The sequence below is a fragment of the Dendropsophus ebraccatus genome, chromosome 4 (assembly GCF_027789765.1).
Source record: "Dendropsophus ebraccatus isolate aDenEbr1 chromosome 4, aDenEbr1.pat, whole genome shotgun sequence".
Lineage (NCBI taxonomy): Eukaryota > Metazoa > Chordata > Amphibia > Anura > Hylidae > Dendropsophus > Dendropsophus ebraccatus.
Genome location: NC_091457.1, coordinates 28,577,828 through 28,591,227, shown reverse-complemented (window position 1 = coordinate 28,591,227; position 13,400 = coordinate 28,577,828). Strand labels below are relative to the sequence as shown.

The window sequence follows — 13,400 nt, the reverse complement described above, 5'->3', positions numbered from 1 at the left end:
AGCGTCCTGAGTGCCGGCCGCCCTCTGCCGTGTCATCAGCTGCTCAGCCGCGATTGGCTGAGCCAAACTGTGATTAGCCAATCGCGGTTGAGCATCTGATGACGCTGAAGAGGGCGTCCGGCACTCAGGACGCTCGGAGGGATTCGGCCGGGCCATCCGAAGACGACATCGCAGACTGAAGATCGGAGACGAGTCGGCACGTGACAGGTATGTATAGCGCACCACACTTCCGGGTACACGGGTGGGGGTGGTGGGACACGGGGAAGGGGGCCATTCACAGACATAACATACATTACAAAGTTGTATAACTTTGTAATGTGTGTTATTCTGTGAATAATTGTTTACCGCCGCACTACCCCTTAAAAGGGGTTATCCAGCACTACAAACTCAAACTCGCACGAAAGTAGCTGCGTTTTTTGTGGTGTTGAACTCGTCTGTGAAAATCAAAACTCGCATGTACAAAATCGCACCAAACACGCAGCAAGAATACACATACATTGACTTGATAGCAATCAGTATCACTGTGGATTGATGTGCGAGAAACTAGCAGCGATAAATACGCAGCGAGTCTGTACGTGTGTACAGTGAACAGACCCTCATACTGATTGCTATCAAGTCAATGTATGTGTATTCTCGCTGCGTGTTTGGTGTGATTTTTTTTTACATGCGAGTTTTGATTTTACATGATTTTCACAGGCGAGTTCAACACCGCAAAAAACGCAGCTACTTTCATGCGAGTTTGGTGCGAGTTTACGCAGCGAGTCTGTGCGTGTGAACAGACCCTAAAAGTAGTTTTTAGGACAATAATTGCATCACCTGCCAAAGCCCAGGACAGATCCCCCCTCTCTTGTCTCCAGTTCAGGTGCGGTTTGCAATTAAGCTCCTTTTACTTCAATGGAACTGAGGTTTAAACCCCACCCAATCTAGAGACGAGAGGTGGACAAGTGGCCATGTTTTTGTAGCGCTGGGTCTTGAGTAATGTCATCAGGCCAGTAGAAGCGCGTGACGTGTGAAACAGGCCGTCACCTGTGGAACAACCCTGCTATCATTGTGATGTCCCCCACTGTTGTATGTCGGTAATTTGCAGTGTATGGCGGTGTTGTATGTCGGTGATTCCATTGAGTTGGCTCCTAGCTCCGCACACACCTTTGTTCAGTGAGTACATGAGTTGGGCAGTGCCGGATTACTGCTTCTTCCTGTTCGTATTTAGTAAAAATATTGTAATGTGCCACGTTTTTATAGCACATAAGGGGTTTCCTATTTCCCTACAACATATCTCCATACGCCATAGGATGACCATCTCTTCATTAGACAAGAGGGTCTTCTTTCCCCTTCCACCTCAGCATTGGTTTGCCAGGCAGATACCATGGCCTTGGGTCATAGTTAACGTTCTATGTTTATTGATCACGTCGCCTCTGATATGGGCTCCACCATACGTGCCTTGTTTGTACATAACAACATTATTATACTGCTTTACCCAATGGACTGGATTGTAGGACTTTGCACAAGCACTTGTCAGACACTTTTTTGCGTTAAATGTTTTTATTGAAAGAAGCAGAGGAAAGAAATGCAAGACGCTGACTGCGCAGAGTCAAGATAATAAGCATGTACAATACCATACAACAATCAGATGTGGCTAACATTGACATAAGAAAAGTATAACGTGGAGCATATAAAATAGTAAGAACTATAACTCCAAATTAAGTCTCGAGTGCTCTGCGCGTCACCTGTAAAACTAACAAGTGTATGTCCGGAAGAACAGAGTAAATAGAAATGAAAGAAGCAAAGCATTGTAGCAGAAAGAGACAAAAGGATCTTAGGTAAAAGGGGGGGGGGGAAGATGTGGAAATAGAAGTGATAAGGGAAAAAGTTAAACAAAAACAAGACAAGACAAGGCAAACAAAACTAAACTAAACAATCAAAAAAATTATATATATAAAAAAAAAAAAAAATAATATATAACAAATAAATAGATAAATAAGTTGGGGGAGGGGAGGGATGGAGGGACTCTACATCCCATCATGCGGTATGTGTATAGCCAAAGGTAGGTCACAGGGATAGAACAGTTCAAGGAGCAGCAAGCCAATTCGCCAGTTCAGGACTGTCACGTAACTGTAACCAAGACGTCCAGGTGTACGCAAATACTTTATTGCGACCTGCATCTTCTGCTACCATTTCCTCCATATGCATAATATGGTTAACCTCCGAGACCCATTCCACTAGCGTAGGCGGGGTAGGGGATTTCCAGTGGCGGGGTAGAACTGTTCGGGCGGCAGTCAAGAAGTGGCGGAATACACTTTTTTTTTTTTTTTTTTTTTTTTTTTTACTGAAGAAATGGATCCTGGTATTCTGGAAAGAAGACCAATCTGAGCTGTGAAGGGGACTGTTGAGTTTGTGAGAGAATTATAGAGTGTAAATATTTTTTGCCAAAAGGGTTGAATATCCTGACAGCTCCACCAAACATGAAGCCTAGTTCCTGTGGCGGCAGAACATTGCCAACAAAGGTCTGACACAGAGGGGAAAATCACGTGTAGTAAAGCAGGACAGCGGTACCATCTTGTGAGAATTTTTTATAATTTTTTTCCTGTGCATGACAGGCCATGGGAAGCTTGTGAGTAAATAAAAAGCATTTGTCCAGATGGACCTCCAACTCCCTCTCCCAGGCCAGTACATAACAGAGGGGTTCCTCCAGCACATGTGAGGTAAGTATGCTGTACATACAGGAGAGAAGGTAATGCGGGGGACCATCAGAAGTGATTAGTGTCTCTAGTGTCGTAAGACTCCTATGGATGGTCTGTGATCTAGAAAGAGTAGTAAGATAAGAGCGTAATTGGAAGTTTTCTGTCCACAATAAACGTTTCTCTGGGCGGAGGTCACCAAGCTCAGTGAAGGACGGTAAGGGTGAGGGAGAGCAAGTATATATTTTGGCGAGTCTAGGGGCCAACGCGCTATCCCAGACAAGGAAACAGTCCTGTCCTACGGCTGAGGGGGAAGACGGGTTGTCAAACAGGGGTGTTAGTGGACCTGGTCTGTGTGAGAGGGCAGTTGAAATCACATGGTGTAAAGTGAAACTGGCTCAGTTGCCCCTAGCAACCAATCAGATTCCACCTTTCATTTACCAAAGAGTCTGTGAGGAATGAAAGGTGGATTCTGATTGGTTGCTAGGGGCAACTGAGCCAGTTTCACTTTACACCATGTTTGTTAAATCTCCCTCAATGTGTGCACCATCTCTCCACTTGGAACTTTGCAGTTTGCTGTAATTTATTCTTAATTTAAATAATTTTTTTTTTAGGTATTACAGTTAAAAGATCCTTTCCATGTAGAAAATTTCTGCACAACTATGCGTAAAAAGACCCCGAGCTCCTGTGTGATGTCGGGAGTCGTCTAGCTGAAGCTTTTTCTTCCTTTCGGGATCTCGGTGCTGACTGAGGAATCATTAGAATTGTCTTGTTCTATGATGAGAGATCAAACCACTTCTCATCTTCAGTTTCATTGCAGACTGGGTCATGTGCCCCTGGCAGCCGCCCAGCACAGAGCACAGGAAATCTACTTTAGCCCTTAAAGGGACCGTGCACTTGTTTTACTTACTTGCTATACAGCTGAATTTCATCTATTGTTCCCTGTTAGCAGTCATGGGCCAGGGGTGTGTAGAGGAATTTTATTATATGTCTGTTCATTTAAAGGAGGTTTATGTAAATTAAATTGCAATCCCACACACGGCCTGCAGATCGGTTTGGCGCTGTTTGTAGAAGAAAACAGATACATTTTTCTGATCAAAAGCAAATCCTGCCAGACTACTGGGGCTCGTGGTTAAAGATGATCGAACAGCGCTGATGTTCAGGTCCTTACGAACTCGAACCTCTGTATTTGGCTTCCGCTGCCTTCCCGTTCTGTAGGGAAGGTGGAGACAGCCTGAGTAACATCTGGAAAACAGGAATACAACCTATGTGGCCCAGGCTGTATTCCTGTTTTACATGCGGGAATCGGGCGGTCTCCACTTTCCCAACGGAACAGGAAGGCAGCGGGAGTCAAATACCGATGGTTCGAGTTTGTACGAACCTGAACATCAGCAGTGTTCGATCATCTCTACTCGTGGTTTAGTCTGTATGTTTAGCCTTAAAGGAGAGGTCCGGCGAAAATTTTTGTTAAAGTATTGTATTGCCCCCCAAAAGTTATACAAATCACCAATGTACACTTATCACGGGTAAATACTTATAAATTCCTTTTTTCCCTGCACTTACTACTGCATCAAGGCTTCACTTCCTGGATAACATGGCGATGTCACGACCCGACTCCCAGAGCTGTGCGGGCTGTGGCTGCTGTAGAGGATGATGGCAGAGGGATGCACAGTGTCCCTCCAGTGCTCTGTGTCCCTCAGTGTCCCCCTGCCATCATCCTCTCCAGCAGCCACAGCCCGCACAGCTCTGGGAGTCGGGTCGTGCCATCACCATGTTATCCAGGAAGTGACATCACCATGTTATCCAGGAAGTGACATCACCATGTTATCCAGGAAGTGACATCACCATGTTATCCAGGAAGTGACATCACCATTTTATCCAGGAAGTGAAGCCTTGATGCAGTAGTAAGTGCAGGGAAAAAAGCACTTTATAAGCATTTCCCGTAATAAGTGTATATTGGGGATTTGTATAACTTTTGGGGGGCAATACAATACTTTAATAAAAATTTTCGCTGGACTTCTCCTTTAGAATTTAAGGCTACAATTACGTGTTTTTTTTTTTTTCTTTCTTTTTTTGATGGGGCAGGCAGCTGGGGAGTGATCACAGGTGGCCTCAGGACTGACACCCAGCGCGATCCACACTTTTGACTTGTCTGGATGACATGTGATACAGTGTATATTCTCAGTGACGATCAATAGATGACTTGTGCTGTTGTGTTTCTATACATCACAGCGTTCCACCCCAGTTATATGTTGGGTATACATCAGTCAGCGGGCTGTGCACCATCATTGTATACAGAAGCCCTTCTGCTTATCAGTATAAGCTACATTCAGTTCCTAATTTTTGTAAGAATCTGTATTTGCTGTGTGGGGATGAGAACGTATCCTCAGATACCCTTTAATCTGATGGGGAGGGTGCATCCTGTTTCTTGTCACTTCTCGGAATGGGTGGCCTGCCCTTCCTACTTTATCATGTATGTGATAAAGTATTTTCCATAGCTATATTCTATATATCTGTAGTTTAGGATAATGTCTCTATATGCTCCCCAACCTGTGGTTCACCAGTGCTTGCAAAACAATATTTTGCATCATGCAGTGTCAGCCTTTAGCTGCCAGGCATGATGGGAGTTGTAGTTTTGCAACTGCTGGAGAGCCACAGGTCTTAGACTACCGCTCTATCCTATGCATCCTATCTCAGATGTCACGTCCGTCCTGCTTTAGTTAGAATCTCTCCGACCGCCCAGCTGTCCACTTGGCTACTTGCCGTGCTGTGACAGCCAGGATCGCTCTTTGGCTTCCCTATTTCGGCATGTGTGACCCGAGAACAAGAAGGCCAAACGCTTCCACAGACGCGCGGACAGCGTTTTCTAGTTACCATGGAAGTAGTGATACTTGGCGTAGTCTTTTTGTGAATAAGACGTAATGTAAAGTTAGGTAGTTACAGACTCCAGAAAGAGGATAGGGTTCATAACTCTGAATGGGTCATGTAAACTACTGTATGGGTATGGGTCATGCAGACTAGGAGAATACGTGAAATTAAAGGAATTCTTCAATCTTTCCCATTATTCAGTCCTCATGTAGGATATAGTATCAAAACTCTTATTTACAGCAAAAAGTATTCATTTTGATGTATTCAGAAGTAAAAATTTTGAGCAAAGCGTCCGTTTTTTTTTTTTTGTTCTTTTTTCCCTTCTAGTTTCATTTCTAGTAGCAAAGAGGCAATAACATATAATGGACTTTTCAAAGACATTTGATACTGTGCCGCAAGTAGGGTTGGTCTATAAAATGAGGATGCTGGGACTAGGGGAAGATATATGTAAATGGATAACTGGCTGAGTGATAGAAAACAGAGGGTGGTCATTGATGGAACATATTTAGATTGGGTTTTAGTTACTAGTGGGGTACCACAGGGGTCAGTGTTGGGTCCACTTCTTTTTAATTGCTTTATTAATCTTGTAGGGGGGGATACAGAGTAGAATCTCCATTTTTGCAGATGATACTAAACTGGGTAAAGTAATCAGTACAGAGGAGGATAATATCATATTACAGAGGGATTTGGAGAAGCTGGAGGCTTGGGTGGAGAAATGACAAATGAAGTTTAGTGTGGATAAATGTAAAGTTATGCATTTGGGTCGTAGAAATAATAAGTACAGTTATGTCCTAAATAATAAAACACTGGGTAAAACTGCTTCCGAAATGGACTTAGGGGTTTTGGTGGACAGTAAACTCAACTTAGTGATCAGTGCCAGGCAGCAGCTGCCAAGGCTAATAAAATAATGGTATGCATCAAAAGAGACATAAATGCTAAAGATGAGAACACAATGAACTAGCCAGATATCCCTCCGTGAAGGACCCAGCCAAGTCGCAGCTCCTGTTAGGAAACCACCAAAACCACCATATTAAGTGGCCCTATAAGTCAATGTAATGACAAGGGACAAACCAAGGCTAGGTAACCATCCACATACAGCTGTTTTGGGGTGTTGCCCCTCATCAGTGTGGAGCAGGATTCTGGCTAGGTGGGAGCAATGCCTAGTAGAGCCTTAAGAGAAACAGATCGCTGATCTTAGGAAGACCAGCCAAACGACAACACTGCCGGCTGCTAGTGAAAGCGCTCAATGCAGTGAAGTCCTAGGTGCATTGCCCCAGTACAATACAGTAACATATCAAAGGAAAAGATAATTTACAATACAGTTTGAAAACAATTTTACTATGAAGAACAATAGACTAAAAAGAACAAAAACTAATACTCCTAGCCTCTGCTGTTTGATATAGTTTTGCCTCTTTATAAATCACTGGTCAGACCACATATGGAATACTGTGTACAGTTTTGGGCACCAGTATATAAGAAGGACACAGCTGAACTGGAGCGGGTGCTGAGGAGGGCAACAAAGGTCATTAAGGGAATAGGTGGGTTACAGTACCAGGACAGGTTATCAAGCTTTGGGATTGTTTAATTTAGAAAAAAAGATATTTTAGGGCTATGGTCACACACCATGCTTTTAATGAAAAGAAAGTCTGTTGCTTATATTTAGTGGAAACATAGCCCATGGGTGAACTGATCACAATGTACAAATATATGAATGGACAGTACAGAGCACTTTCTAGTGATGTTTTTACTCCTAGGTCTGTAACCATGACAAGGGGGCATCCTCTACATCTAGAGGAAAGAAGATTTTAGTATCAGCACAGATGTGGATTCTTTACTGTACAAGCACTGAGATTGGAAGTGCAAGGGAGGCCTGAATGTTTTTCTTGAAAAAATATAATATAGGTTTTGAGCACTAGATTACATGTAATAGGATGCTGGTCCAGGGATTATTCTACTTGCCGTTGCAGTTGGAAATGAATTTCTCTCCCTGTGATGGGGCAATTGGCATCTGCCAGTAAAGTTGCCAGTTACAGATACTACTATCACCTGGAGTTGCCTGCATAATTTACAGTGAAAAACAGGGAAGCAGTACTATCTGTGCCTCCTTGTAAATGCTATAGACACACACTTGCCTCCTTGTCCTTCACTCTATCTGGGCCTGCATGTAGTATGTAACACTCAGCTTTACAGGTGTACTGCTGCAATGTCTTTGTACATGCTAATAGTACTATCTCCCCCTCTTTCCTTATTCAGTATCCAGGCACAAATAGTCTGTCATCTTGTTTTTTGCACATTATCCAAACCCAGACAATAACTTGTGTTGTCTTTCTTGCATGTAGGCCTAGATTGTACATTTATACAGGTACAGCCTGTGCCCGCAGCATGTACGACGAGCCATAATGGCAGTGCTGTGCCTACGTTATATAATGGGAGTAAATGTTTATAAGCTAATGTATGTAAAGGTAAAGGAAAGAAACTGTGGCACTCACCAGCTCCTATATGTAAAACATAACCTTTATTTTTCCCTTAAAATGCAGTAGCAGGTAGGCGGGCGCAGTTCTCAGGCAGACGGGACAACAGCTGTTTAATGGTGTGTACTTAGTAACTTTTTTCCCCCCTTATTTATAGGCTTCCATGAAGTCTGCTTGTCTGCATCTGGATGTCAGCTCCTTCGTTTTGTTCTGAGAAGCTGTTGTGTCGGCGCCGGCGGTGCCATGAGGGTTGTGCCTGAAAAGAATGCGGTCCGGATTCTTTCGGGCCGAGAGAGGGGTACGCAGGCGCAGGGAGCCCAGCGACTCCTACAGTGTTTGGTAGAGGACAAAACCCGGTTCATGAAATGGGAGGGCAAGGTGAGTGAGCATATAAATTGTGTTTTCCTGAGGCTGGTTTCACACACTGCATTATTTATAAAAACTGCCATTGCAGTTTTTGAGCCAAAACCAGAAGTGGATTCAAAGTAATGGATAAAATAAAGGAGGCACTTATGTCTTCTACCTGCCTCGCTCCTGGCTTTGGCTCAAAAACTGCATCGCCAGTTTTCCAAGAAAACTGCCTTGTGTAAGACCAGCTTTCAAGAAACATTACTTTCCTGAGAGAGCCACCAAGTCCATTGATGTCCCTGACATTGGAACTGCACTTGCTTTATTACAGTCGCAGTAAACTTATATGCAAAGGTTGTTACCTTCCCTGTTCTTGTATCTTTAATGGCATCTGTTCTAGTTACTGGTGGAGGTGACTGACATAGACTATGTAAAACACATTTGCATTTAAAATTCTATTCTTCATTATTCATGGATGACGATTAATTTAGCAGCAGAAAACACAAATACTCCGGCACATGTTACCTTGCAGTTTGCTGCAGTAGAGTCTGTGTAACACCTTCCCATGGCTGACAGTGAGGTGCTGGATCTCTATCAGAAGCAGCAGTAAAGTCAGCTATGTGAAGGACTTGTACAGACCCTACTTCAGCAAAATGGTAGGTAACGTGTGCCAGAGTACAAAGTGCTAACATCACCTCCCTAAGGTCCTGAATTGATGCTCATTTTTTAGTACAATGCATGTCAAATCTGCATTCTATGCCCGTGAATAGGTTTTCTGCAGGAACCTGTATATACAACGGAAAATTTCCTTACAAACTTTTTGCTAAATGCAAGACAATAGGGGCTAATCCTTATATGAATCCCCAGCTGATGGCGAACCTTTAAAATCAAATATGTCAGATTTGAAAGAGGTGTATGAACATAGCCTAAGAATCTGTAGATGGAGGTGGGGACATATATATGCACAGTCAGGTGATCACACAGGGATAAGGAGTCCAGGATAAAGCTTTGCTGACCCATTAGCGCTAGTGAAGGCCTCTAGAAACACAGGCCCCACATCCAGCATGTCTTACAGCTCACGTGTATACCTGTAAAGGTGCTTTTTACCCATCTGACAGTTCAAGGCAGTTCACAAACCTGCTGCAACACAACTTGGCTTTGTGTAATTTCCCTTTATTTCATTGGACGGTGACTGTGCATGTACATCCTACTCTGCTGAAATCTGGGCTGTCATAAAGCACTTTTACTGGGTGTTCCACTTTTATGTATATTTATATATACAGCGCAGCAATGGGCGGTGCTGCCTGTATGTCCACGTGTAAGTAAACCAATGCATCTAGTGCTGTCAGCTATCTACATTGCAGTGACACATACTATAATAAAGTATATGAATGCATATACTTACTGATGCCTATTAGGAATGGCTTTTGTTATATTTGTAGTCTAGTGTAGACAGTAGTTAATGTAACCCCCCATGGTCATATGACCTCCTCTCCTCTGCATGGGTGTCATTTCTACTTTATACAGCTTCAGTTATTCTGAGTATTCTGCTACCAATGTTATAATCTCTGCTCCCCAGCGAGTGAGGTGTCTTCAGAGACATGGTGAATAAACCACAAGGATGCTTCTCCATGACCGGCCTCATGACATTTCTCCTGTCTTGTTTACTTTGCAGAAGGTGGAACTTCCAGACAGTCCGCGTTCTACATTCCTACTGGCGTTCAGCCCAGACAGGTGAATTTCATCCTCTTCCATCGCTCTTTCTGGCAGGCGTGCCTGTATAAAGCTGCTCAGCCTGCTGGCAGGGGATCATCTGCAAGAACCATTCTCCTCTGCCAAGAAAACGTGCAATACTTTAATCTGAGTCTATAAACATCTTCCATATCTTCTAATAGGCTGAGATGTTTTTTTTGTTTTTCTTTCCATTGATTCCCTCTGTTATAAGGGGTTTTGTGGGACTTTAATATTGATGTCTTAACCCTAATTTAGACCCTTAATATCAGATTGGTGGGAGTCAGACTATTGGCATCTCATTTGATTAAGGGGTCACTGCACTCGATGGCTGCGCCCCCTGCAATTAGATGTGAAACTGGCTTTCCAGCCTTTTAAAATTGGTGGCTTATCCTTAGGATAGGAGCACATTACCAGTATTAGATTGGTAACGTGCCAGTACCTATCACTCTTGCTCACCAGCTGTGTGACGCTGCCATGGCACTTGTGTATGCTTCTGCTCTATTTTGGTTGTGGCTGCGCAAAAGAACTCCAGTGTTGCCCTGTTCACTTAAATGGGACGAGCGAAGTTTTATTGCACCGCCACTACAAATAGTATGATGAAGCAATAAACATTGAACTGCACAGAAGTAAAATACTAGAAACATTGTTGTACTCTTAAAGGGGAACTTGGCAGAATTTTTTTTTCTTTCAGATCAACTGGTGTCAGAAAGTTATACAGATTTGTAATTTACTTCTATTGAAAAATCTCCAGTCCTGCAGTATTTATCAGCTGCTGTACGTCCTGCAGGAAGTAGTATATTCTTTCCAATCTCACACGGTGCTCTTTGCTGCCACCTCTGTCCATGTCAGAAACTGTCCAGGGCAGAAGAAAATCCACATGGAAAACCTCTCCTGCTCTGGATAGTTGCTGTCATGGACAGAGGTGGCAGCAGAGAGCACTGTGTCAGACTGGAAAGAATATACCACTTCCTGTAGGACATACAGCAGCTGATGAGTACTGGAAGATTGGAGATTTTTAAATAGAAGTAATTTACAAATCGGTATAGCTTTAACTCTTATAACTTTCTGGCACCAGTTTATTTGAAAGAAATATTTTTCCGCTGGAGTTCCCCTTTTAAAGGTAGGTTTTCTTTAAAAAGAGTAATTCTTAAATGACTACTGTGGTTCTAAATCTTTGCTGGATTTGGTAGCCTTATTGTAATGTTACCTGCCCTGTGGAGCCCACCATTCATGTGTGCTTTGTTCCTGCAGGACCCTGCTGGCATCCACTCATGTCAATCACAACATCTACATAACAGAAGTGAAGACGGGGCGATGTATACATTCTCTGGTAGGACATCGTCGGACTCCGTGGTGTGTAACCTTTCACCCCACTATTCCAGGCCTCATTGCATCCGGTTGCCTTGATGGGGAAGTGCGTATATGGGACTTACATGTGAGTATTTTCTGTGTCGTATGACATGTTCACTAAACAAACACATTACCTAAATTATTCCCTCCTTAAAGGGGTATTACCATCTCAAGGAACATAGTTAAACTTGTAGGTCAAGTTAAAGGAAAAATCATTATGGGTGGGGGGAAAATCATAAAGACACGAAGTTTACCTGTCCTTGTACTTGCGTTGTGCTGCATGACTGGGCTCCCATACCCCGCCAGGTGTCTTCTCCCGGCTTCCAGGTATGTCACAAGCGGGTAGGATTTACCCTGTTCAGTCAGTCATTGACTGCAGTGGTGTCCCGCCCCAGTCACTGACTGGCTGAATGGAGCCTCTGTCAGCTGGGTTGTGACGTATTTAGACAGCCGGCTGGGGACCAAGAGCGGGGCGCTGTGTGGGCACCGAGACAGGTGAATATGATCTTTTTTTTTTTTTTTTTTTTTTTTTTTTTGTGTGTGTTCCCCTCAGCCCAAAATAATTTTTTTATGCCTTCCTCATCTTCCGAAGTTTTCTGTAGAGTGCAGGTGCTCTTTATTTGTCTATAGGGGCCTGGTGGGATGTTCTCTCTTTTGATCCTATTAAAGGGGTTATCCAGGATTAGAAAAACATGGCTGTTTTCGTCCAACACCTCTCTTCTTAGTTTGGGTGCAGTATTGCAGCTCAGTTCCATTTAAAAGGAGGCGAACTGTAATATTGCATATTGGAAGAAAGCAGCTATGTCCTAATCCTGGCTGGATAACACCTTTAAGGGGGCATCATTGTGATTTGTATATTGCTGAGGCGAAAAGAGGTATGTTAGAGTTCTGTGAATGGAGCATCCTGCTTTAATTTAAACTTGGCTAGCTTTCTGAATAACCCCCTTTTCACGTTTTGTTGGTAGGTCTCCTGACATATACCACTGATGGACAACTACAATGTATTCTGTAAAGTGGTTGTCCACCTTCAATCCAGGTTTTAGGGCCCTATTACACAACTCGATCTACAGGAGGAAGTGAGTGCCGACCTATCCAGTCAGCGCTCGCTTGCTTCTCATACCCTGCTTGCTGTCTATGCTATTACGCACACAGACATTGAATGGGGGGGATCTTTAGATGGCCCATAGAGGAGAGCGGTGGTCTGCTGCCGCCACTCCTATTACACAAAGCTACAGGCAGCAGACCATTTCTGTCGTCATTGTGCATTTAAAACATGCTGAAAGACAACGATCGTGCATGTCAGCTGATCGTTGTTTTTTTAACATGAGCTATTACACAAAATGATATGTGTAAGCCGGTAATAGGCCAAGTATGGCTGATAGTCGTCGTTCTGTATCTACGGACCCAACTGTATTAGATAAATAAGGCAGTTACAGGTAAACAATGTGCTGACTGCTGCCTCTTTTTCTGTATCAGTGTAGTTCTGCACCCCCGCCGATTCTTTAGGCCAGCATGCTAGCTGGATGGCTTTCCCATTCGTAAGATGGTGTCATGGAGGACTATGCCACGTAACGCCTCCTCCAGTGCATCTGTGCATCTTGCTTGAGTGCAGTGTAACCACTATGGAGGAGGCAGAGGGATGTGTACGCCGCATGCTCCTCCATGAAGGGTGGGGAGGCCGGCCAGCCAGCCCACAACCTGAGAGAGTTGCAGAACACAAAGTAACAGTCAGCACAGCATCTGTTAGTGCCTCATTGCTTAAAGGTGGCCGACCCCTCCAGTGGGATGTAATGCCTGTGTATAGTAACAGACCTCACAAATGGAAGGTTATATGATTGACTCCACCCTGGTGAAGCCGGCTAGTCTTCCTCCCCTCCTGAACTCCCGCCAAAGGGATAATTTTTATTCATGAAATCTCCCAGACTAGTACGCTGTTCTTGTATACTGACAT

At 43.7% G+C, this 13,400-nt stretch overlaps 1 protein-coding gene across 6 annotated transcripts in view; it reads left to right on the top strand.

The window, feature by feature from the left end:
* AMBRA1 (autophagy and beclin 1 regulator 1) overlaps positions 1 to 13,400 on the top strand; it is a 97,689-nt gene that overhangs the window by 6,370 nt on the left and 77,919 nt on the right. For all 6 annotated transcript variants that reach the window (XM_069965353.1, XM_069965354.1, XM_069965355.1 and 3 more), the window contains 3 exons: positions 8,175 to 8,395; positions 10,041 to 10,099; positions 11,351 to 11,534. In XM_069965353.1, the coding sequence (XP_069821454.1) occupies positions 8,261 to 8,395; positions 10,041 to 10,099; positions 11,351 to 11,534 (378 nt within the window). In that variant the 5' untranslated portion in view covers positions 8,175 to 8,260. The remainder of the gene's footprint in view (positions 1 to 8,174; positions 8,396 to 10,040; positions 10,100 to 11,350; positions 11,535 to 13,400) is intronic.